Here is a 27,616-nt window from a genome sequence, read left to right as displayed (position 1 = left end):
AAAACATAAAAGTGGTCTAGAGTTCAACCCGAATCAACAGGTGCAAAGTAAGAAAAATAGCAGAGCTGAACCGGTCCAGACAGTTTACTCTTTTTTTTTTTTATAAAACGGGTTCCGGCTTTATCGAACAACAAATCAAAAGCTGGAACATAGCAACAATGGTGAGAGAAAATATTGGTGAATCCACAATCGGAATTGCCCAATCTCAATACGAAATTGTGATACCTGATTTCTAAAATTTTGAAATTCTGGTCATTGCGATGATGATAGTCATGTTGAAATTGCGCAGGATATGAAATCACAAGTTTGTAGTTGGAACCAACTGGTGTAAAAAATTGGGGGGAAATGAAGACAAGTGCTGCAAAGCTGATTGTTGATGCACTGCTACAGAGGTTCCTTCCGCTTGCTAGGCGTCGCATTGAAACTGCTCAAGCTCAGGTACTTGTTTTAATGTTAAGTATCAATTTGTTTCTGTTTGATGACCGTGGACCCTGATGTTCGGATAAGCTTTTTGTACCTGGACTAATTTCATACCGAGATTTCAGTTTGAAATGTCATAATACTAATCTCAAGAATTCTTTTTTATTAAACTGTTTCAACTTGATTTGATGTTCTCTACCAAAATAAGTTTTCACCCACTATTGGTGGAATTCATGCCAGCTTGGTTACTTTCTACTTTCTACTAGCATGAGTACCACATAACTTTGTCCAGATTTAGGCAGTTGAGATTAATTCGCCTAGTGTCCTACTGATTGGACTCTCACCTTGGTTGTCATGATGGGTTGAAGGCTGTAAGGAGTTAATCTGGATACTTTTTGCCGAATTGCAATGTATATATGAGGTCAAAGACATAGTAGACGTAGGATTCACTCGTCTTCTCCATGTGCTTACTTCTTTATAGTTTGAATCCCCATGGTGAAAATCCTGGTTTCACCAGTGGAGCTTAATATCGACCTCTTGGCATTGGGGTCCTCAACCACTATCTTTTTTTTTAATGATCGTTGTTTCTGGGCCAACTTTTACCGCACCTCGACTATCTCCATGGGATACTTATCACCTCCTACCAGCAACACACCTCCCACCAACAGTAGGTACTAGGTAATTCTGTCCCCAAGGCTAGGACAAATGGGAAGAATCACCTAGTGGTTCAACCACTATCTTAGTGCTTACTTTCACTATTAATAATATGTATCATATATAAGTCGAAGTAACTTCTTAAACTTCGTGTCAATCAGGTATTATTACATAAGATTTGAAGGGAGGTAGTATAACAATGCTTGGTGTATTTGTGCATTAAATAAATTTTCATTCTATATTTGTCACAAGACTTGGAATGATATTTTGCTATTTGTCTCGCCTAATCAGTTGATTCAGAATTGCTCCAAGAGCAATAGTTAAGTCCAGATAATATCTTTTTCTGGATCATATCCTTTATATATTTTAGTCTCACCTAGATAAGCATCAGAGAGAGTTTCTGAGGAGAGATGCTTGCCAGTGTCCTAATGCTTTTCATAAGAAGTCCCTGATAGGTTGCCTCTACTACTTGGGTGGGAAAAGAGCCAAAAATAGAAGAAGAGCAGAATGCGTTAGGAATAGGCTTAGTGTGTGTCAGTGTGATCTCAATCCCTTTGTATGTTCCCTCCCCAGGAAAGGAGTTCAGAGGACACAAGAGTGTCAATTGAAATGTATCACGTGAAAGGTAAGAGAGAAAAGTAACAAATTATTTTCTAGCACCAGAATGAGAAAAGAGTAAGCATAACTCTTCTGTGTTGGCACTGGTGCTATTACAGTTATGTGTTCTGCGTTTCATTGGCATGATTCTTAATGATGTTATTTGAGCTGCATGCTAATGCAAGAAAAACTTATGTGAAGTTAAAGAGATGTAGTATATTTTATTTTTACTTGATTTTTGTTATTCTGAAACTTTACCTGGGTTAAACAGGATGGACATATTTTTTATTTTATTTTTACTTGATTTGTATGCTATTATGGAACTTTACATGGGCTAAACAGGATGGACAGTACCTTCGGCCATCAGATCCAGCCTATGAGCAAGTACTGGATTCGTTAGCTATGATTGCTCGACACACACCTGGTCCTCTTCTAGAGGCTCTTTTAAGATGGAGAGAAAGGTACATATTCTTAACTGTAATTTGTCCTCAAGTGCTACATGGTTGCCATTTCTGTTTGAAGTAATATATATTTTTAGTCATGCACCCCGAATCATGCTGATTTATTGCACTTGCATGGGCAGACTCATCATGCATTTTCTAATAGTTTGGTAGATGTATGTCTAGTTTTATTATTGCATATTCTGTCCAGCATGCCAATAGCTACTTATCTACTTGGAAGAATTTACATTTCACAGCATGATAAATTGGGACATAATGTGCTAATCGATACAACTCAAACCATGTCAACATAATGCCATGCAACTATTTCTTCCCAAGTTAGCATGTATCTCCTTCAGTCACACGATAGTATCACATCGTCAACCTCCACATCTCCCGACATGCTTTCTTGGAACTAATTGATAGGCACCTAGTGGATAAATAAAAACTGCAGAAAGAATGTAGTTTCATTTCTAGTAGCTCAATTGAAGATCGATTGAGAAGCAAAAGTATGGAGAAAATTGCTACTTAAGCAATTACGATTCTTACATCTGTTCTTGAGAATACCTTTATCAAATTGGGCCTGGACATGTCATTTTGCCTTGAGTGGGACATTCATAGGGAGGTATCAAGTACAGAACTACGATAGGCACAGTGATGGGTTTTTAAATGCTTTTCTTGAGAAACCTTTATCCGTCAATAGTTACTATTACCTAGTGTTGATACATCTTGTTTCCCCCTGAGTCAACCACCTCACACGTTGAGAAGTTCTCCAAATGTTTGACATGTTATACAGTACAGTACAATAGAGTACAATACAATAGAGTACATTATGGAACAACGGGTAACAATGATCCAAACAGAGTAAGCTTGTGAAACAGATACCAATATCAAATTCCAGATGGTAAAAAGATATGATGGAGAACAACTCTTGTCAGTTGTCACTCCACCTTCTGAGAAGCTGAACTATTGAGAGGGGGAGGGCGTATTTTTTATTAAAAAAAGTTACTTGAGGGAGGCAATCTGATAGAAACTATGATGAAGAAGAGACGAGAATGAAATTTACTGGTTAAATAAATTGCAAGGATCGTAAACATTGCATCAACCAGTAACAATTTCCATATGGAGTGGATAAACCTCTAGATTCAAAGATTAATGATCAACCTTTTTCTGCCAGAATTCTTCTAGATAATTTAACTGAAAAGAGGCCATCAGAAAGCTAATTTATTCATGGAACTGGAGCCCTAATGTTGCAGAGTGAAATAATTTCACATAAAAAAGGCAAAAATAACTCCGATATCGCAAATTATTTGAGAAAGAGAGAGACTTATTTGTATTCGTATAGGTTGTATTCTTGAATTTTGTGAAGTTTTCTGTGTCTTTACATCGCAATAATCAGGGTGATTATACAAACAGTCTTATGACTAATTTAGATTAGACAATCAATTACAACTAATAATCATAAAATAAAATCTGCTCCCACAACTAAGCTAGAGTACAATATCTCCTAGAATCAAGCTAATCAACAATCACTTATATTGGGTCTCATGGAGTGTATTCTTTTACTCCCTGGCATGGTGTTTTGTGAAAAAAAAAAGCAAGACTATTGAAATTTATGGTCTAAAACAATCCTTAGATATTTGTGTAATTGAGAATCATTTCATTAAGGGTAAAAAGGGTGTTTTAAAGTTAGATTGTTTCTAATTATAGTAAGGTGACAATCATTTTGGACGGACTACAAAAGAAAGGGTGCCACATAAAATGGGACAGATAAATACTATCTTTTCTTCTCCTGACCAAGTTTATTCCACATTCTATCTGCTTCTCCCTTTTCATTGATCAATTGGCCACATACTTTTTCCTTAAGAATCTAACTCTGAAGAAATTTTTCATAATAGAACTTTCTGTTTTATATTTTTTCCTTGTTTTATATCTCAGTTTAAAAAAAAAAGTAGTTAAATCAAGGTTATTAGATTATTAAAATTAACTTATTAACATTGTATTCTTATTATGATTCTTATGTTGGTTATAGTGAATCTCCCAAAGGTGCAAATGACGCATCAACATTTCAGAGAAAGGTCTGTTAATTTACTAATGCCTGTACATTACTTCATTTACCTGTAGTGACAATTGCTTTTGCATTCAAGTGCTGAGATATTGTTCTTTATATGGTCTTCCAGTTTCCTGTCATAAAACAAGTTGCATGAAAATGAACGCTACATAGTTATTTGAATAGAAAAAAGATTGAAAGACCTTTCTATCAGTTTGGCGAACTGGTCATACATTTGTGTTATAAACCTACTAATCCAGGTCTTTGCCCTTCTGAACTTGGTGTATATATCTATGTAAAACTAAACTTAAGGAAGAAATATAGTGGGCTATGAAACTTATGGATGCAACTACAAAATATAGAAATAAAGAAAATGCTTTTCTTTAACTATTTATGATAATATCACTTGTAATTGTCGGCTCAAATCTATTATAGGGAGCAAGTCATCACAAGTATTTATGATTTGACATCCTCTAACATTTGTTACGCTTTGATGCTAGCTAACTTCCTCTCAGAGTTATGTGTACGAAGACATTTTTTTTATTCAGTTAAATGTATCAAAGTGAGAGCACTGCATTTTATTGATCACTCCTCATTATAAATATTCTTGGATGAAAAATTTAAAAATTGACCATCAATCTGCAAATTTAAAGCTTTGTGAAGAATATAGTTCTCCAATCTATTTGCACAGTGCTTCATAATGGATAATCATAGGAATCTCTGACATAGATTCTTAATTAGAATATGTTCTTCTCCAAGAATTTTCACATTTATCCGGGATAAATTTCTAGGTTAATGTTGCTTCCAAATGCACATGCAAGTTTGCGTGGTCACACAAGTAATATAGTGGCTCCAAAACAACCATATTATCGAACTCAAAGGACTTGTGGATTAATTATTTTTACTAAATTATACTAGTCTATTTATTCAAGAGTGCCAAAAGAATTTACCTTAATAGAATGCAAGAATAAAAGACGTATACTAATGATTGGGAAAATTCTAGGCTACAACTCACTTAGAATTCATGAATAATATCTTCTTCTATTGACTTCAATTAGTTATCAAATCTCTGATTTTCAAGGTTGTTAGTATGATGATGGTCTCCCCACCTCTAATCGCCTACCACAATAGACAGTCTAACTACATCGTTGAGCAGGGATAAACTGAATCAATTGTGGAGCTGGTATGAATCTTTGGGGATTGATTCACATGACAATATATAAATCAGCTCGTTAAAGGGAGGTGGAAACCTTAGAGTTCATTAAAAGAGAGAACTCTAATATCTTCAGCTCTTCAAAGGGAGACTGAAACTTAGAGTTCAATGTAAGAGAGAATTCTAATCTCTTACTTTTGCTGAAAAATGACTTTCCAATTTATTCATTAGAAGACCCTCTAAACAGGAGTATTATTACATAAATAGGAAGTCTAATTCTTATGAATTATAGCTTAACCTAATCCTTATAAACTTATGAAACATAAACCATATTCTAGAACAATAAATAAAGCTACTAAAAATATAATTAAGTATAATTTAAGGACTTCCAGCGCATCCACAACAAGAGCATTAAGTTTTCATCTTGTTTAGCAACCAAGCAAGGTCTCTAGGTATATCCTATATAGACTAACCCTAATGTCTAGAGAAAATCATGCTTCTTTTGTACCACGTTCTATTCTTTATTCCTCTTCCGAGTTCAATTCAGACAATACATTTATTTCAGTGGTGGTCAATCACAAAATACTAAATCATGAACATAAGAACAATTTATATGGTAACCAACTTCAATCTATAAAATTTAATACTAAACAATCATTTGTAGCCGCAACCCCAAAATAAGGGTCTTTAGCTACTGATGCCCAGTGTTGTGAAAGGCGATCACCTCGTTACCAATGGCAAGAAGTGAGGCGACCCTACATGGTTTTTTAGCTTTGTGGCAAGGCGATTTTCAAAAGGCAACACCATGACAACAAAAGTCTAGAGGCAAGAGGCGAGAAAGGCTAGAAAGGTGTCACCTTTTGTATCTTCTTAAAATAAGGCGACCAATTTAGGGGTTTAAAAGTTAAAAGGTAATTTTAGGATTTTCGACTAGACTCCTCCGGCTACTGGCTTTTCCGATGACTCGAAAGTCTAACCAATACATATTTCTTCTTTTCTTCTTCAGACTTGAGTTACTTCTACCTTTTTTTTGACTTCTGTTCTTTTTTTTCTCATTCAAGTTCTAGAGTTTTATGTACTATCTATTTTTAGTTTTTAAATTGAAAAAATTGCTAATATGTTATTGTTTGATTATTTACATATGCAATTAAATATTTTAATATTTTGGTATTAAATGGTGTCACACTTTAAAAAGGCGTGTCTCTCCGTTCTCCTCGCCTTGTGGCGAGGTAGACCCTTGTCGCCTTTTATCGCCTTTCGCCGTCCAAAACACTGCTGATGATGCCAAATAAAGAAAAAGAAGAAAGCAACCCAAAAAGTTAAACGACTTCCCTCACAAAGTTATCTCGCAAGTATATCCCCTCTATAATTATTCTTATAGACTATTTATAGATGTAGAAAACTCTAAATAAAATAATTGAGTCCAAAAGAAATTGGGAAACCAAGACCCAAAAGAAATTGGGTTCCGCTTGAACCATGCTGCGCCGCCTCAATTTGTGCGTGTATTCAAATTTTGACACGTGGCCCATGTAATACTTCAATTCAAATTCTTCTTACACTTCTTATATATTAAAATGATATATTATTATATTCAATTTGATCTATTGAGTTGTCTTGTTGATTTCGTTCTGTAATCTTCCATCTTTTATTAGTTTAAGCTCCAAATATCTTCAACTTTACACCAATTTACTCCTACAAATAAAATACACTATTCCATAAAATTCATGCTCAAAAAGAAAAAATACAAAATTCTAAATGTGAATCAAATAATGATTAAAAATATATTTTTGGCGTCATATCAGTATAGTTTGCATCACCGTTTCAGCCTCTTTCCTCTTAGTCGTTAAAACTATGTCAGTAACCTATCCTTTCAAGGTATCAACTGATATGCAACCTGCATTGTTTTGAAACATCTAAACAAAGCTCTCCAATTACGGATCACATAAATATGTTTACTTAGTATATGTCTTATATTATTTGCAGATTACATGCAACAGAAGTCTTATTCCTGAAGGCTTGAGATTGTAAATAAATGATTGCCTAAGGATTTTTTTCAGGTGGTTAGGATCCTCATCCTTTTACCTTTACAGGAACTCAGTTTTTTTTGTTAATTTAGCACACATTAACGACTAGTGTGTGTGTGTGAGAATTGGCCGTACCAAATTTTCTTCACCTTCTAATGTTTGTCTCCAATGCACCTTATTCTTATTAATATTTTGTTTAAACAACTAAAAACTGGAAAGTGCAGTTTAATAATGATTACAAGATTTAACGTGGAAGACGGCTTGGTTCAGAAAGTGTAAAAATCATGACCTACCCCCGTAGTATTTAACTCTAGAACTCCACTAAACAAAATGAGCCAAAATCATATTACAACTCCTGCAATCTACGCCAACACTCTGAGAGGGTGTTTGGTGTCACAACCCGAAACCACACCCTAGAAGTTAGGGTCAATCTCGGATTGCAACCGGCGTACTTGACCTCTCGGAAGTCTTGTACAAGCCCTTACATATCATTCATTGCATATATACATAATGAAAAGTAGTGCGGAATTAAAACTTTTCACAAAACATTTCATAGTCTTTAAAATCTCTTTCATATAAAATCATAGGAAATACTAAGTCTCAATCTCATCAAACTTAAGACACGAGAATACTTTCGGGACACGACCCATAACATACTAATATAGAAATACTTACTCTAGTACAATATTTCAATAAGAAACATAAAAGACATCTATATATGCCCTCGAGTTAATTGAGGACATACTTCAACTTCACTTGAATGATGCTACGATCCAAGTCTTGCTTCCCAAATGCTCCTCACCTACCAACAACTGTAGAGATAGATAAAAACATGGAATTAGTACAGCCACATGTTCTAAGTATGACATTATGCATAAAAATCATGATAACGGACATTTATTAGAAATATGCATCTTTTCATTTAAAAATCATATCATAATCATAAGAATAACATTTATCAACTTAGAAACACATAAGATAACATTTAAGCAATTTATAGCATTTTTAAGGCAACATTAGAGTAACTTAAACTCACTGTACAGTGAATTGCTTCACAGTTACAGTGAAGTATTTGCTCTTCCTTTTTAACACTTTCTAGCATGTAATTAACCTACTAAAAGCTATCTTAAGACTCACTTAAGCAACACTAAGAGAGACCGCCCATACAACCTCCCTAAGCATGCCTAATTGACCCTCAAGACTACTTATAATAAGACACATACACACTTACAAGACACCAAACATATGAACATGAGATTTCCTCTACCAAAGGTGATTCTAAGTCTCACTTGAGTGAGTTGTGAAGCGACCGCCCATACAATTCCTTACACACACACTTAAGAGATCCTATAGACTACCTAGCATAGAATCATTCGCACTTAACACAACAATATATAGATAATATGTCATTCTCTTACCAAAGGCTATCAAAAGACTTACTTAAGTAAATCAAGAAGATAACGTCCATGATTGACCTCTTCAAGACTACCTAAATAATCCTTAAGACTACCTAAGTTTAGATCATATCCACATAATCAACATCTTCCCTAATTAGAGTCATTCTTAGACTTATCTAGGTAAGATACGAAGTGACCATTCCTATGCCCCCTTCACACCTTAACTAGACAACCCTTAATTACTCTAGTTAAGTACTTATTCATTTAACCTACTTTCTTACTTAAGTCATTACATTCATTAGTTCATTTAGGAGACATTCATCACATAAAGGACATTCAAGTAATTGTCTTGGACAAGACCTAGGGACTCTAACTAACACCTTCAAAGCCTATTGTGCAATGTCTAGATAGCGTCCCATACCACCACCTAAACTTCATAAAACTTCTCTAATGCTAGTAGGTATCCCATATGATGAGAATAGGCAATAACCGACATAGACCATGATAGCAAAGCATGGAATCCGAAGTTCTAACCTACTCCGATGAGGGTGTTCTACTTGCCAATGGTAGAACTTGGACACATCCCATGTAGGCACATGGTTAAGGAATATGAAGGGCATGCTTTGTAATCTAGTCTCATTCTTTAACTAGAACTACTTCTCTTACCATACTCATTTGGTGCTAGCCTTTGTTCTCATAGAGTAATTCACACTTAAGGTTCATATAAAGGGGTTCCATATCAAGTTCATTACTCAATCACATTTACCCTACCAAAGAAAGGTCCACTAGGGCTACCTTACAATGGCGACAAGAAGTTCATCATGACTTTCCTAAGGTTTGATGTGATGCCATTCTAGCCAATCAACCTTAAGTCTATCATTCCTTTACTTGAAGGATACCATTATGACTTTCGACTTCAACATTCATAACCTTACCACTAGGTTCAAGGTTTCACATAAGGACCCTCTTAACATCATTTAAGGTCACATATCATTAATACATTCAAGACTAAGAGACTTTAACATCCTAATTCAAGACATCTCGTATTCACATTCATACATGCATCAAGTAAGGGGCACAAGTCAACCAAGACAAGACACCACATACTTCACTTTAACACATATTACATGTCATTCTAGAAACACATAGACATAACCATATCCTCTTTAAGTCATCCTATACACTATCTTATCATCATCAATATAACCTTCATAAACTCAGATAGTCAAATAGGAATAAGCATACATCAACCCTAAGACTATACACACAAAGCCAAAGTCATAGTCTAACATGATCACCTAAATAACATCAATAGAAGAACACATATACTTTCACATTACTTATCAGGTAGATATTATCATACTTCACATAATCAACTACACAAATAACCACATTACTTCAAGTAGTTGCCGACAAGGCCATAATCATCATATTACTTAAAATAACGCCGACAAGGCCACATCAATTGCAAGTAAAGCACATAACACCATCACCATAAGTGGACCATACCAATTACAATATAATTGAAGTCTAAATTATTATAAAATAAAGGGAATAGGGCAGCGTACCACCACTCCATCCTCAACACCTCAATTCGATGCTAAATCAACCAATTCAACACCATAAGGCCCTTACCAATGACCATGAACATCAATTCAATACAATTATAACAATACTCAATGAAACTACGTCAATTCACTATATATTCATCAATCTAATACAACCTAGATATCAATTGAACACAATTCTTACATCATTAGAGAGCCCATAGAAAACTACACTAGAATTCATAAACATTAAATCAATATCAAGTAACCCATAAATTAGTCAAAAACTAGGGTTCATCAATTTCATGGGTTCATAGGTTAATTGAGTTTATCAAATTAATAACAATTCAATCACAAATCAATGCTTAAAAACCATGAATGCAAGAACCCATGCATAGATCATGAAATTGGACAATTCATCTTTGAAAACTTCAGAAAACATCTTTGAAAGTTGGGCTCCTTGATGAATAGAGTTTCAAGGATCAAAAATCATACCTCAATGAAGCTAATTCTTCATTTTGATGAAGAATCTCCACTCAATTCTCCAATCCAAGCCCTTCCTTGAGTTTTGGCTCCAATGGAGTTCTAGGGAATTTCTAAGGGAATTTGGGTTTTTGATTTTGAAGAATGAATTCTTCTAAGTGTTTTAGGCTTATAAACATAGTTAAAATACCCAAAATACCCTTAAGGAACCGCCAATACTCTTATTTGGACGTGGGGTGAATTTACAAGTTCACCCCTCAACTTAACAGTGAACTGCGCAGGGAGGCAGTCCACCAACGGTTGCCAAACGACGGCCTGTCCCTTGACTAACAGATCGTCCTTTTAGTCCATGGTTGGGGACTGAGGCTAGTCTTTGGCTTCCTCTCCCACACGCCTAAGTGTCAATCGACGAGGCACCACCAACGGGGTGTCGACTGACCCACTGGGCGTCGATTGCCATCCGTTGGTTGGGCTGTCTTGGACAGTCTTGGCACCAACTTTGGGTCCTTCCTCAAGGACCCTTGGATGGTCCTTGGGGATGTTTGCCCAGACGTTTCCAACCCAAACATGCTCGTATATGAGTTTAGGACCCCTCATATGAATTTCATCCAAAACAAACACGTAAAACTCGACGAAACATGCCTAGAAACACAAGGTCGTTTCAAGGCAAAACTTTCGAATGACGTTCTTGGACGTTTGACCTTCAAACTTCATGAAACTTGACACACTGCCTATATACACTATAATAACTCATTTAAGGACCTTATAACCTCATGAATCGCACATAAACACATAAAACCACATATGAGGCACATAGGTGATTTAGTCGTCGAACGTCTTAGTCGTCCCTTGACGTTTGACTTCCAATGCACCTAAACTCTTAAATACTACCTCAATACCACATTATAGACTTATTTAGGACCTTAGACCATCATGACCAACATGTTAGGCTCTAGTTTACCTAAGTCATTTTCGAGATCTTACATTTGGATTGACTTATTTTAAGTGCTTTTGGACTTTAAGCTCTTTTTCTACTTTTTGTAGTGTTCGGGAAAAATAAAAAGGTGCTTTAATCACTTACTATTAGGCTAAAAAGTACAAAAATGAATTGCTTGAATGCTCTGAACTGCTTGCACGGTCGTTCAATAATCTGCAAAACAGTACACACAATATCTACCAATCTTGTTAGTAAGCATGCAGGTAAGGAAACCAATTAATCCTCAGTTTTTTTCAAAGGAGGACTCTGGAAATGAAACCAAATCTATCAGAATCTTCTTCACTGAAGGTTTTTTTTTTCCTACCTGGTGTCTTTGGTGCCCACATTGGAGCCCGACTAAATTAGGATTCGTGTCATCCCACATTGGGGGGTAAAGCGCTCCCTAACAAAGGCGACTTCGTACCAAGGGGGCTCGAACCCGAGTGAAGGATTCCTAGGTTGCATCTTACCCAAAATGACCACAGGGTTGGCTATACTTTTAGAATCGTTTTACAACTCAATTTTTTAGAAAAATCTTGTGTACTTATCCCAAATGTATTACAGGAATTTGAATGAAGATAATCAGACACACTGATATGTTCAATAAAATATATCAGCACAGGACTTGTGTCAGTACACACTCGTATAAGTCTTAAGGACCTGGTTCTCATTTCACAATCACAATCAATACACAAATCACATTGTGTTTGTTTATCATCAAATTTCATAAATGCTCAACAGCTTTTCAATTTTAGTTCTTATGGGGTTCACTACAAGATGCTTGAAGAGAACTACAAAGAAAACAATTCACTTATGAGAAAAGGAACTCAAAAGTCTCAATTTTATTCCTTATTTGGAAGTATTTTTTTAAAATCTCAATTGTCATAGGACTCATAGAAACGGAATATAATATGTATTGTTCTATTTTTGTAAACTATTCATGTTTGTACCTGAACTGTATCATATAATAAATAATTCTCAATCTGTAAGTTTCTGTCGGAAGCATCTGACATGCTTGTTGGATGGTTTAGCTTGCTGTGGAATGCATCTTTTGCTCTGCATGTATCCGCTTCGTAGAGTGTTGTCCACAAGAAGGACTTACAGGTACATTTGTGGAGTTAATGTCATCAACAAATATTCCTTTCCCTAGGTAGCTAGTCAAGTTCTATTTAGTTTAATGTGCTTTTCCAAACTGCAGAGAAGCTATGGATTGGGCTTGAAAATTTTGTTTTCGATTGGTTAATAAATGCAGACAGGTAATTACTAGTCAAGCTAATACATAGTTTCATGACACTCAACTTCCTTTTCATTTTTTTTCAGAATGAAAGCTATAAATACTGACAGCTGTTTTGCGCCACTTCTATTTGGTCCCTAGTTTGTTTCTTCTCTCTATGCTAGAATCACAAATTGGATCTTGGTATTCCTATTATTTGTTTCTACAGTATGTCTAAATATTTATTTGAAATTTATGTATCTCTACAGTGCTATGTTCAGATAGTACATACATTGTTCAAACTTTGTTGTTACCTCACCTCTAACCTTCAAGGGACACAATTCTTACTTAATTTCATGTGCATTTAAAGTTGGTTGTTTCGAGAGGGCATGCCTCTCCTAAAGTGTACTTTTTGTTCTAGCATAGTAAAGTGGGGTAAGGGGATACAAATTGGTGGCTTAACACTGAGGGATTTATAGACAAAATCAGGTCCTGGTGGAATTCTTTTGCATACACGGTGAAACCAGACTATATTTTAGCATGTAAATTGGAAGCAGCGAAGGGTAAGCTCAAAGTGTGGAGTAAGGAAGAAAAAGCAAATCTGTTTTTGCAAAGATCCAATCTGTTAAATAAGATGCAACTCTGGACTCTACTATTGATAATAGAGCAATAGACAGAGGAAGAGGTTGCATTGAAGGCAACTACTTTCTTGGAGTATGAAGAGCTACACAAGAATGAAGAGACTGCATGGAGGCAAAGATCCAGAATTTTTTGGCTCAAAGAAGGTGACAACAACACTAAGTTCTTCCAGAGTTCAGCTAATGCACATAAAAGAAGTAATTGTATTGACCAACTGGAAGTACAAGGTGAGACAGTGAAGGAGCACGACAAAGTAACAAAGGAAATCATATAGTTCTATAGGAACTTGTACATAGAACCAGTGAGATGGAGACCAGTAGGAAACATGATAAACTGTCCTACAATCTCAGAAGTAAAAAACCCTTCGGGGTGGCCCAGTGGTTTGGGCTTGGGACTTGCGTGTTGGAGGTCTCAAGTTCGAAATCTCTTACCAGTGAAAGCAAGGGGTTTGCCTTCTGGGTCGAGCTCGTCGTGCCGGGCTTGCCTAGTGCGGGTTACCTCTCCTATGTGGCATGTGAGCTATTGCATAGGAGCGGGGGTTTTATCCTGTGCGCACCCAAAGGGTAGTGGCTCTGGGTTTCCCTTGTCATCAAAAAAAAAAAAAAAAGAAATCTCAGAAGCAAAAAATGTACAACTACAAGCCAAATTTCAGGAGAAGGAGGTGCGGGGTGCTCATCTGCCTGAAAAAGTTCTGTAGATAAAGCCATTGAACCTGATGGATACACAATGGGCTTCTTCGTCAAATGCTGAGAAGTTCTAAAACATGACATTATGAATTCCTTCCACAACTTCTATAAACATGAGATATTTGAAAAGAGCTTCAATGCAACATATTTTGCACTGATTCCCAAAAAGGAAGGGAAAGGAGCTAAAAGATTCAAGACCAATTAGCTGCATAGGCAGTTTCTACAAGTTTGTCTAAAGTGTTAACTGAAAGGATCAATGGGGTGATGGATAAATTGGTAGACTCCCAGCAAACATTGACCTCAATTTTGGTAGGAGAAGTTGGAATCTACCCTCTATATATCTAGGGATGCCATTGGGGGCCAATCGAGGTCCAACAGAACCTGGAACAATGTTCTGGAAAGATGTGAGAGGAAATTCTCAAGATGGAAAGCTCAATACTTGTCTAAGGGGGGAGACTCACTTTGATCCATGATGTGTTAGATGCTCTCCCAGCCTACATACTTACCCTTTTCCCCATCCTAGCAGGGGCAGTACAGTGGCTAGACCAGATCAGGAGAACCTTTTTTTGGCAAGGAAATAAAACTAGGAACAGTTATCACTTAGTCAAGTGGAATTAACTCATCTCAAGCAAGAAACAGGGTGGCCTAGGCATTAAAAATCTGAAGAACCAAAGTAAAGCTTTGAACATGAAGGTGGTTGTGGAGATATGCCCATGAGACACTCTCTAGGAAAAAATGTGATCAGAACAAAGTATGGAGCATTGGATGGGTGGATGACTAAATAAGCAAACAATCCTTCTGGTGTGACTGTTTGGAGATCTATCAGAAATTGGTGGCCCATTTTACGTAACAACACTACCATTAGAGTATGTGATGGTAATAAAACCATCTTCTGGAAAGATAGGTGGTTAAGTCTTGAAGAGAAGTTCAGTGATCTGTTTGATTTAGTTATCCACAAGAACAGAACAATAGGTGACACGTGGGCATTCCAAGGCGTGGAATTATATTTCAATCGAAACTTGTATGATTGGGAAATTTCTAGACTGATTGAGTTCTTCAAAATTCTGAAGCTTTTCAAAGTCTAAAGAATGGGAGGGGGGGCGGGGGGCTGACTATGGTGGAATAGGCACAACAAAGGAGCATACAAAGTAAGTTCAGGGTACAAACTTCTGAACTCGACAGTGGCACGGAACCCTAGGCCATGGAAACAAATATGGAGAACCAAAGCACCTTTGAAGGTGGCATATCTCTTATGGTTGTTAGCTAAAGAAGCTATCTTGGAATATGAAAACCTAAGAAAGAGGAACATTATCTTAGTCAAACGATCATTGCAGAATCACTGACCAGCTATGGAAGATTTTCATTAATCTCAGAGGCATACAATGGACTATGCCTAGAAAGATTGTTGACACTCTATCTAGTTGGGAAGAAGGTGGGAAGGGAGCTAAAAACAGGAGCTACTGGAGAACCATACTAGCTTGTATATGGTGGACCATATGGAAGGAAATAAATGCTAGGTGTTCCGAAGACAGGAGTAGAAAATGCAGAAAATTAAAACAGATGCAGAAAACATCCTAAGTGTTAGAGTCATGCGAGGATTACGAGTTCTTTATTATATTGCTATACTTTGACTTGCTGTAAAGGTGTTTAGCACTACCTAAGTGCTGAGTTATAATACAAATATTACTTATTCAAAAAACAAATAGATGTTTCGGCCTAAACTGGACGACTCCTGTCTTGTATGCTTGTGATACTATGGAGAGATCAGGTTTTTGTATCTTTTCAAGCATTATAACTTTGCTCTTTATAAATATGTTTTAATTGCCATTGCAATGACCAAGGGAGACTATCTGTGATTCTTTGACTTATTCTCATTCTTGTGTCAGATGGTAGAATAATGGAAATAAGGCTATTGACCTTGAAGTTTATGTTGTATTGTGACACTTTATCATTGCAGGGTTGTTAGCCAGGTTGATTACCCTTCATTGGTTGATTTAAGGGGGCTTCTTCTGGACTTGGTTGCCCAGCTCCTTGGTGCCCTATCAAGGATCAGGTAAGTGAATGGTACTCCTACCTATATAGTCCAATATTTTCAAACTCACTCACTTGATCCCAACTGGATTGAAATTTATTTTAACAAGGATAAATAACAAGTTTCATGAGAGTTGTATGTGAGCGGTAAAACCTGACCCTATACACATCATCTGTTTGTGTACTTCACTTCACAAATGATTTTGATCAGTGAGGTCAAGTTCAGACACCTGTTTCATTAATGTGAGGTGTTAACGTTTCCCCTTTCTCTGTCACCAGATTTAGTTCAGTGACAGAGCGCTTCTTCATGGAACTCAACACGCGGCGGATAGATACTAGTGTTGCTAGAAGTGAAACACTAAGTATTATAAATGGAATGCGCTACTTGAAGCTTGGGGTATGCGGTATTTTATTTGACTGAATTAATTTGCATTGAGGTACTATAAAGATAAAGATATTTCCAGGTAAAGACAGAGGGTGGACTAAATGCTTCAGCTTCCTTTGTGGCTAAAGCTAACCCACTTAATCGTGCTCCACATAAACGAAAAAGCGAACTTCATCATGCCTTATGCAATATGCTATCAAACATCTTAGCGCCTCTTGCAGATAGTGGAAAAGGTCAATGGCCTCCTTCATTCATAGATCCTGCACTAACTTTATGGTATGAAGCTGTGGCACGAATAAGGGTTCAGCTCATGCATTGGATGGACAAGCAAAGCAAACATATTGCTGTAAGCATCTTAAAAAGTCCAATTAGATCTGAGAGAACTTCCACCTGTCTTACTCTGGTGTTTTTCCATCTAAAATGAAAAATAGATGAGGTGAATAGCAGATCAAATTAACATACAGAAAATTCTCAAAAATATTTTAGCTGGACTGCTTGACTGTTTCCTGACTTTTTGACCAAGTTGTCTCCTTCTCATTCTGTTGTCCACAGTGCATGCTGTTTTCTTACACTTTTGTTTCTGGACAATGTTTTCTGGTTGCTTTTTTCTCATTCTGTTTACTCTAATATGTATATGTTTTGCAACTCAGGTTGGCTATCCGTTAGTTACACTTCTCCTATGTCTTGGTGATCCGCATTTTTTCCTCAGTAACTTTGGTCCTCATATGGAGCAACTCTATAAGCATTTGAGGGTAAGCTTTAGGAACAAAGTAAAAGTTACTGTAGTTGCTTCTCACTCTCTTTTGCAACAACTGAGTCATGTATGTACTTATGCAGTGTGTATGGGTAAGATCATTAAAAGAATAATATAACATTGGTCTTTCTGTAGGACAAGAGCCACCGATTCATGGCTCTAGACTGTTTACACCGCATCTTAAGATTTTACCTGAGTGTTCATGGTGATTCCCAGCCTCCAAATCGTGTATGGGATTACCTAGACAGTGTGTCGTCACAACTCCTTACAGTTCTCAGAAAAGGCATGCTTACACAGGATGTGCAACATGATAAACTAGTAGAATTCTGTGTGACCATTGCGGAACACAACATTGATTTTGCTATGAACCATACGATCTTGGAATTGCTGAAGCAAGATAGTCCTAGTGAAGCCAAAGTTATTGGTCTTCGTGCTTTGCTTGCCATTGTCATGTCTCCTACCAGCCAGCATGTTGGATTGGAAATTCTTCATGGTAAATATAGTGCCTTAGTTTCATGGTATTCTTTTGTTCATCGTTTTGGCCTTGTTATTCTGGAGTCATAATTTTGTTTTTGATCAAAATTGACAGCTCGTGGTATTGGCCACTACATCCCAAAAGTGAAGGCTGCAATTGAGTCAGTTTTGAGATCTTGTCACAAAACCTACAGCCAGGCTCTTCTTACTTCCTCAAGGACCACCATTGGTAATCATCTTAATACGTAGCTTATGTTCTTGAACCTTTATATGAGGCAACTTGCGTATGTATGGTAGAGTTGCATACTTGATTTTGCCAATTTCTCAGAATTCAATCTATGAACTTTGTAAATATTTGGTTTATTTACAGTCTTTTTGAGATGCTTCTCACTGCTCGGAAGACATTGTTTGTTGGTCAGCTGTTATTCTCACAATAGACCTCTAGATACATACATCTTTGACGCTGCATACATTACTTAAGTTGGTCAAGCCTTGTTGAATTCTTCGCTTTCTCTGTGTGTTCATGTATTGATATATGCCATTTGAACTATGAATGACGGTAAGTATATGTAAATTTTCTCAACTAAAATACACCAGACATTGCCTCTGTAATCCTCACACAGGTAGAACTCTGATTTGGGCTGTTCTCAATATGATTTTGGGACTCGGATGTCTTGTGGTGGGTAATGCAGATACGAGAAATATACTTCTGGTTGAATGCATGTTCCTTTGTTTCTTTGTGATGTGAATGATTGCATATTGGACTGATGTACTTCAGACAAGATATAATCAGGCTCCCTTCCCTGTGGCTATGTTCTGAAGCCTTGCTGCCTCCTACTGGCTATGTCTTACTATTTCCTCTCCTTTCAATGAAGTAGGCAGGTCCTGGATTTGTTAACCTGGTTTCTAGGTCTTCCTCGTATAACAATTCTCACCAAATATATTTATCTATCAAAAAAATCAATGATGAGCAGAGATATGATTCTTATTTATTTTTGTCTTATATCGATTCTAACCAAAGATAGTTACCAAAAAAGGTTAATGCTAGAGCAAATATATGATTTCTTATTTAGGCTGTCTACAGTACAATATGAGGTTCACAGGAGAATACAACAACTAGAGTGAGGTGTTAGCTCCGAGGCATTGTGCATATTTTATTTTTTTACTTCTAAAAATTGAACAAAAATTTAAAATATGAAAAGACATTTTAAATATATTCAGATAAAAAATGTTGAAAAATATACTGAGATCAAAAGCAGTATGTCCAGCGATTTTGTCAAGTATACATTCTAAATAAAGACATACTAAGTCACCAAATTTAGAAAATAAATTAAAGATATTTTCAGTCAAATACTAAAAAATAATCAAGAGTTAAGTGTTCATGGGTGCACGGAGTGGACAATATAAGGTCCAGAGCATTGAAAATGTGTTATTACAGTTTGACAACTCAAGACAGAGATATTCACTAGACAAATATCTCACCTTTCAAGGGATTAGTATAGTGTGACTTGAGCCCCAAGGGTGGCCTTGAAGTATTCAGAGCCCACCTCACTTTGCTTAAATTTGCAATCCTTACAACATTCAGCGGTTTTTTTGTTTGGAAGAAGTCATGTGTTGGATTGTAATGTAGCAATAAACATTGCACAAGCCAAATCTACGTTTATGATTTGGATTTTATAATTGAAACATTTGGATGTTTGTTCACAACCCAACACCTTTTTGGCCATACCTCTTAGTATACATGCCTTTTGACATACCTTTAATCCCGCAGAGAATATTTTTCTTATCTTATCTTTGGATCTCTTCTTTCAAATTGCCTCTAGACTGTCTTAAAGGGTTTTTTTGTGCCATATTGGTGTAATATAAATGCTTTTGTGCCACAGATGCTGTAATAAAGGAAAAGTCTCAGGGTTATCTATTCCGCTCAGTTCTGAAGTGTATACCATATCTGATTGAAGAGGTTGGCAGAAGTGATAAAATAACCGGGATAATACCTCAACATGGTATCAGTATTGATCCAGGTGTGCGTGAGGAAGCTGTACAGGTACTCAATCGCATTGTAAGATACCTTCCACATCGTCGATTTGCAGTTATGAGAGGGATGGCAAACTTTATTATGCGTCTTCCAGATGACTTCCCTCTTCTCATTCAAACGTCTCTGAAACGCCTTTTGGAACTTATGTGTTTCTGGAGAGCTTGCCTAACTGACGATAGGGTGGAGTATGATGTTTCGGATGCAAAGCGTGTTCAGAGAACGGAGGGATTCAAGAAGTCTTCTTTCCATCACTCCCAAACAATCGAATTTCATGCTTCGGAGATTGATGCAGTTGGTCTTATATTCCTTAGTTCTGTGGATAGTCAGATTCGACACACAGCACTGGAGTTACTGCGTTGTGTCCGTGCCTTGCGAAACGATATTAGGGAACTTTCATTGCACGATCGATCAGATCATATCTTGAGAAATGAAGTTGAACCCATATTTATAATTGATGTTTTAGAAGAGAATGGGGTATGTAACATCTCTTTCCTTTAAAATGCATTCAGAGCATTCAGGTACCTCTGTTATTTCTGATTAAGAAATTCAAGTATGTATCTGGTAAGGAGCTATTTGTTTTTGCAGGATGATATAGTTCAGAGCTGTTACTGGGATTCAGGCCGTCCATTTGATCTGAGGCGAGAGTCTGATCCTGTACCCCCTGATGTTACTCTCCAATCTATACTATTTGATAGCCCCGATAAGCACAGATGGGCTCGTTGTCTTAGTGAGCTTGTCAAGTATGCTGCTGAGCTGTGTCCAAGTTCTGTTCAGGATGCAAAGTAAGCCATTTGTGTATGGACATCTTGGACGTGAAAGTTGTGCCTTTGAGCAGCGATTTTTGGGGTATACTTGGGAAAGTCTAAATAATACTGTTATAGAATGATTTGGTCCAACTATAATACCACTGATAGAAGAAAAACGATTCATGTTAAAAACATTTCTTTACTTGTCGTTAGAATCATGAATTAGAGTCTCTTCTCTGCAAGAAAAAATCTATGCATGCAATTGACATGGAATACATGTCTGCTATTTTTTGGGATGAGATGAACATTGTATTTATTTGGTGTTTTACCTTGATACGTTCCTTCTACTGTGCCAATTTATCTTTATCAGAGAGAACAAATATTTCATGTTCAAGTTCCTGTTTTTCAAATTTCAAATTCAAGCAATCTATGCTGATGGCTAAATGTTCCACTTTGTTTGCTACCTGCAGACTGGAAGTAATTCAGCGGCTTGCTCATATCACTCCTTCTGATTTGGGCGGAAAGGCTTATCAATCACAGGACACAGATAATAAGCTAGATCAGTGGCTGATGTATGGAATGTTTGCATGCTCATGTCCAGCTGATAGTAAAGACAGTGGTGGTTCAGCTGCTACAAAAGAACTTTTTCACCTAATCTTCCCATCCTTAAAGTCTGGTTCCGAACCAAATATAGTAAGTAGTGGCTACATAAAAGCTTTCAGGTGGTAATAAGGTTGCTAGGCTCTGTATGTGTTTATTTCTCGATGTCAATGTTAACACATAGGATAATATATTAACAATCTAATCTTAAATGGATGATGGTATGCAATTTTTTGATTGTTGAAGACTTGCGATTGAGATCAGTGTAATGAAGCTGGTGTAGTTTCTCTTTATTCTTGTATCTCATGGGTATTTAAGAATCCTTTGAATGAATTTTGGTCTTCAAACTTCCTGCAGCCTCTATCTAGGACAAACACATTATGCCTTTGGAACATGAAAGAATGTTAGGGCACCAGAGTTTATAATTTGTAAGAATTGGAAATACACTAAATAAACACTGGGCTGATATCAAGTTACAATTTATGTTTTTCAGTTTGATAAATAATCCTTGAGCTGTTCCCTGTGATGACACTGGCTATTATCAGGATATCCTTTATATATTGTCATATGTGTAGACATTGAAAAAGCTGTTCAAAGATTTGTGTGTCTCTGAAATATTTTTATGAGAATAAGATCCGAGGAATTTGGGTGGTGGTTCGTGTATTAGTATTTCATGATGCTGAAGTAAAAGAGAATCAGAACTTCTCATTGTATGTTGTCAATGTGTCAAATAATTTGTTCTTTTTGCTTGTTTTAGCATGCAGCTACAATGGCTCTTGGCCACGCCCATCATGAAATATGTGAAGTCATGTTTAATGAGCTTGCATCTTTCGTCGACGAAGTCTCTCTGGAGACAGAAGGGAAACCAAAATGGAAGGTACTTCTCTTGATACTTCCCCACCATTGTTCTCCTTTTGTCTCATCTTCCCTATTATTTGATGTCAGTAATTGAGTGCTTGATTCATCCTTTCCTTTTCTTCCTTCTTTGGATACACGGGAGTGTCATGAGTTTCTATCTACTTCATGCCATAGATTTCTGCAAACAGTATGAACATGGACCTTCTTAGTCCACTTGGAAAACTGAAGGCTTGGATTGGAAGCCTTTTTCTTCCTTTCTCAAATGACATGTTAAGGAGAACCCTTGGAAGTTAAAACCAGAGAATGCAGCCACCAACTTGATTCAAAGTTGTAGTAATGAAACTTGTTAGTGAAGGGATAACATCAAGAGCTTTCATACTAATCAATTTACATTGACTGGCAGCCATGTGTTTAACAACTCCTTTATAACAAATGCCCAGGTTTTGAGAAACACATTTCTTGTATGCTAATAGCAGAAGATGATATTACTGATGATGTTCTCTAACCAATGCTGTTATATCCAAAACTCTTGATGTGTCCATTAATCTTGATTATGTCCTTAATAATTGATGTTAAACAAAACTACAATCTGAAACTAAGTTGACGTCCCATAAATTGATGCATCTATATATTTGCACAAAAAATTCCAACTTTCTGTCAAACAGATTCTGGTATGGAACTGTCTGTATTTACAACAACAGTCCTTCAAGATTTTGCCCTGAACTTTTTATGAGCCTGATTGGGCATGTAGTTATAGGTATTCATATTCACTTTACTTATTTTGTATGCATATATGTCCTGTCAGATTCTTAAGTAGATATATAATGTTATTGTTGCAGAGCCAAAGGTCCCGTCGAGAAGAACTTCGTATCCACATTGCGAATATATACCGTACAGTTGCTGAGAATATCTGGCCTGGAATGCTTGGTAGGAAACCAGTTTTCCGCCTTCATTATTTAAAATTCATTGAAGATACAACCAGACAAATATTAACAGCATCTGCAGAGAGTTTTCAAGATGTGCAACCCCTCCGTTATGCACTTGCTTCTGTATTGAGATCCTTGGCTCCTGAATTAGTTGATTCTAGATCTGAGAAATTTGATATTAGAACTAGGAGGCGACTCTTTGATCTTTTGCTTACCTGGAGTGATGATGCTAGCAATACTTGGAATCAGGATGGTGTTAATGACTATCGCCGTGAAGTAGAGCGATACAAGTCTGCTCAGCACTCTCGGTCAAAAGACTCCATGGACAAACTATCATTTGATAAAGAACTGAGTGAACAGGTAGAGGCAATCCAGTGGGCTTCCTCAAATGCAATGGCTTCACTATTGTATGGCCCCTGCTTTGATGACAATGCAAGAAAGATGAGTGGGCGTGTAATATCTTGGATTAATAGCTTATTCATTGAGCCTGCACCAAGGGCTCCGTTTGGTTATTCACCTGCTGATCCAAGAACTCCATCTTATTCAAGATTCACTGGTGAAATTGGCAGGGGAACAACTGGTCGTGATAGGCACAGAGGAAGTCATCTTCGAGTTTCACTGGCAAAATTAGCTTTAAGAAATCTTCTTATAACAAATTTGGACCTCTTTCCTGCTTGCATTGATCAGGTCAGCCCTTTTCTTTCCTTTTACACGTAGGACTTCCCTGTGCATGTAACTCATTCAAACACTTGTTTTCTTAAGATACTACTGTGATTTATGTTCAAATTGCACTTGTATAATCAGATCAACCATCTTAAATGTGATTGTTAATGTGTGACTTATCTAAAATACATGTGCCCCAGACACATGCATAATGGTGCTATGAGGTATGCCTTTTGATTGATTATTTCCTGTACGGTTTTTGTTGGGATAGTTGCATTGCATCTGTTTCCATGGTAGGTTTTCAGTCACATTCTTTTAGCATTTCCTTGTTGCATTTACTGCTAGCTATTTGATATACAAATAAGGTTGAATATTCATCTAACTCAACATGCAACAATTATATTTAACCTTTTCTCCCCTTGGTAGATTTTTGGTGTTCATGTTGTTATACCTCTGAAGATCCTAAGTTTGTATTTGGTACAGTGCTACTACTCAGATGCTGCAATCGCAGATGGCTACTTCAGTGTGCTAGCAGAAGTTTACATGCGTCAAGAGATACCAAAATGTGAAATTCAGAGACTCTTAAGCCTGATCCTCTACAAGGTGGTAGATCCTTCTAGACAAATTCGTGATGATGCCCTTCAGATGCTTGAGACGCTTTCTGTCCGTGAATGGGCTGAGGATGGCATGGAGAGTTCAGGTAGCTACAGAGCTGCTGTTGTAGGGAATCTTCCCGATTCATATCAGCAGTTCCAGTACAAACTCTCTTGTAAACTTGCTAAAGATCACCCTGAACTTAGTCAGTGGCTTTGTGAAGAAATCATGCAGAGGCAGCTTGACGCAGTCGATATAATTGCACAGCATCAAGTTTTGACATGCATGGCTCCATGGATTGAGAATCTCAATTTCTGGAGACTCAAGGACTCGGGTTGGAGTGACAGACTATTGAAAAGCCTTTATTACGTGACATGGAGGCATGGTGATCAATTTCCTGATGAAATTGAGAAGCTTTGGAGTACCATTGCCAGCAAACCTAGGAACATAAGTCCAGTTTTAGATTTTTTGATTGCAAAAGGTATTGAAGATTGCGATTCAAATGCATCAGCAGAAATTAGTGGTGCATTTGCTACATACTTCTCTGTTGCTAAAAGGGTCAGTTTATATTTAGCTCGTATATGCCCTCAACGTACTATTGATCACTTGGTTTATCAACTTGCTCAGCGCATGCTTGATAGCATCGAACCTCTGAGGCCCAGTGCAAACCAAGGTGAGGGAAATGGAAACACCGTGTTAGAATTTTCTCAGGGGCATTCTGTGGTTCAAGTTGCATCCATTGTAGATAGTCAACCTCACATGTCACCTTTATTAGTACGTGGGTCTCTCGATGGTCCACTGAGGAACACAAGTGGGAGCTTGAGCTGGAGAACAGCCACTGTTGGAGGGAGAAGTGCCTCAGGCCCATTGACTCCTATGCCTCCTGACTTAAATATTATCCCTGGAACTGCTGGTAGGTCTGGCCAACTTCTTCCATCATTGGTGAACATGTCAGGGCCATTAATGGGGGTACGGAGTTCAACTGGAAGTATGCGAAGTCGTCATCGCTCCCGAGACAGCGGAGACTACCTCATTGACACTCCGAATTCGGGGGAAGATGGGTTGCATTCTGGGTCTGTAATGCACGGGATTAATGCAAAAGAACTTCAATCAGCATTGCAAGGACATCAGCAGCATTCTCTCTCTCACGCAGACATAGCATTGATTCTACTTGCTGAAATTGCTTATGAGAACGATGAGGACTTCCGGGAGCATTTGCCTTTGCTCTTTCATGTCACTTTTGTATCTATGGATAGTTCAGAGGATATTGTCTTGGAGCATTGTCAGCATCTGCTTGTAAATCTTTTGTATTCACTTGCAGGGCGTCATTTGGAGTTATATGATGTTGAAAATAGTGATGGAGAGAACAAGCAGCAAGTAGTGAGCCTCATAAAGTATGTTCAATCTAAGCGTGGTAGCATGATGTGGGAGAATGAGGACCCCACGGTAGTGAGAACAGAGCTACCAAGTGCAGCACTCTTGTCTGCTTTGGTACAGAGTATGGTGGATGCCATCTTCTTTCAAGGAGATCTCCGAGAAACTTGGGGAGCAGAGGCACTAAAATGGGCCATGGAGTGCACATCTAGACACTTGGCCTGCCGCTCCCACCAGATTTACCGTTCACTAAGGCCTTGTGTAACAAATGATGCATGTGTATCCCTTTTACGTTGCCTTCACAGGTGCTTGGGAAATCCTATACCAGCTGTTTTAGGTTTTGTTATGGAGATCTTGTTAACATTACAGGTGATGGTGGAGAATATGGAACCAGAAAAGGTTATACTCTATCCCCAGCTTTTCTGGGGTTGTGTTGCCATGATGCATACTGATTTTATTCATGTGTACTGTCAAGTGCTGGAGCTCTTTCGTCGGGTTATTGATCGTTTATCATTCCGAGATCGAACAACAGAGAACGTGCTTCTTTCAAGTATGCCTCGAGATGAGCTTGATTCAAGTATTTCTGACAGTTCTGAATTTCAACGTCTCGAATCACGGAATGCTTCTGAATCAAATGCAAAGTTCCCAGTCTTTGAGGGAGTACAGCCATTGGTTCTTAAAGGTCTTATGTCCACTGTCAGTCACGGTGCTTCTGTTGAGCTTCTATCAAGGATTACAGTGCCTTCATGTGATTCTATCTTCGGCGACACAGAAACACGGTTATTGATGCACATCACTGGCTTGCTTCCCTGGCTCTGCTTACAGCTCGGCCAGGATGTATTTCTGGGTTTTATGTCACCACTACAGCAGCAACATCAAAAGGCTTGCTCTGTTGCTGCCAATATAGCCGTCTGGTGTCAATCAAAATCAATGGATGAACTGGCTACTGTTTTCATGGCTTACTCCCGTGGTGAGATCAAACGAGTAGAGAACCTTCTAGCTTGTGTTTCACCATTACTATGCCATGAATGGTTCCCCAAGCACTCAACTCTGGCATTTGGGCACCTCCTACGGCTTCTTGAGAAAGGGCCAGTGGAATATCAGCGTGTTATCCTTCTTATGCTGAAGGCATTGCTTCAGCATACGCCTATGGATGCTGCTCAGAGTCCACAATTGTATGCAATTGTGTCTCAGTTGGTGGAAAGCCCTATGTGTTGGGAGGCCCTTAGTGTGCTGGAAGCCCTCTTACACAGCTGTAGCTCTTTACCCGGATCACATCCCAATGATCCTGGGCAATTTGATTATGGACTCATTGGCACCGAAGAGAAGCTCCTTGCATCTCAAACATCACTTAAGGCTCGAAGTGGACCATTGCAGTTTGCAATGGGCCTCGGATATGGACCAGGTTCAACACCTGTGGCACTATCTAATGCATCTGAATCTGGTTTGTCAGCAAGAGAATTAGCATTACAAAACACACGGTTGATGCTAGGGAGGGTGCTTGATAGTTGTCCACTTGGGAGAAGAAGAGATTATAGAAGATTAGTTCCTTTTGTTACAATTACAGGTAACCTGTAAGCATCTCATGCGCTACTTTTGACTGAAAAAAATGTGATATCTGTGAGTTTTGTTTTGTAAATAGGTGCACTCATCTAATTCTGTATACGGGTTAGTTTGGTTCTAATATTTTGAATGCACCAAGCTCCCTTTCACTCTAGTTTTGGTCTATTTACATTTTAGGAGGTCTGTAGACTTGTTTGTTGTCATCGCATCATCAAAGGGATGACACTGAATGTTTGACCACTATAATGTTATTGGCTTATATATTTCATTTAGACGCTCAAACTAAGTTTTGTTTTAATTGAACACTTCAACTCCTAATAAAGTGTTTAAGCTA

At 37.6% G+C, this 27,616-nt stretch overlaps 1 protein-coding gene across 3 annotated transcripts; it reads left to right on the top strand.

Annotated features, from left to right (window-relative positions):
* On the top strand, positions 1-27,616 carry LOC107014521 (protein furry homolog-like). 3 transcript variants are annotated; one of them, XM_015214450.2, is made up of 18 exons: positions 1-161; positions 290-438; positions 2,014-2,132; positions 4,144-4,189; positions 12,773-12,845; positions 12,940-12,997; positions 16,237-16,332; positions 16,590-16,707; positions 16,775-17,041; positions 17,346-17,447; positions 17,585-17,942; positions 18,039-18,152; positions 19,807-20,432; positions 20,544-20,740; positions 21,175-21,397; positions 22,062-22,181; positions 23,002-23,775; positions 24,235-27,616. In XM_015214450.2, the coding sequence occupies exons 2-18, from the start codon at positions 346-348 to the stop codon at positions 27,295-27,297; spliced, it is 6,447 nt and encodes a 2,148-aa protein (XP_015069936.1). In that variant the 5' UTR covers positions 1-161; positions 290-345; the 3' UTR covers positions 27,298-27,616. The 3 variants fall into 3 exon arrangements, with proteins under 3 accessions (XP_015069936.1, XP_027771747.1, XP_027771748.1); XM_027915947.1 differs by lacking the exons at positions 1-161; positions 290-438 and adding an exon at positions 7,298-7,371 and having other exon boundaries at positions 2,039-2,132; XM_027915946.1 differs by lacking the exons at positions 1-161; positions 4,144-4,189 and having other exon boundaries at positions 168-438.

The sequence above is a fragment of the Solanum pennellii genome, chromosome 3 (genome assembly GCF_001406875.1).
Source record: "Solanum pennellii chromosome 3, SPENNV200".
In the NCBI taxonomy this organism is placed as follows: Eukaryota; Viridiplantae; Streptophyta; class Magnoliopsida; order Solanales; family Solanaceae; genus Solanum; species Solanum pennellii.
The sequence above is the reverse complement of the archived record's forward strand: the minus strand, read 5'-3'. Positions and strand labels throughout refer to the sequence as shown.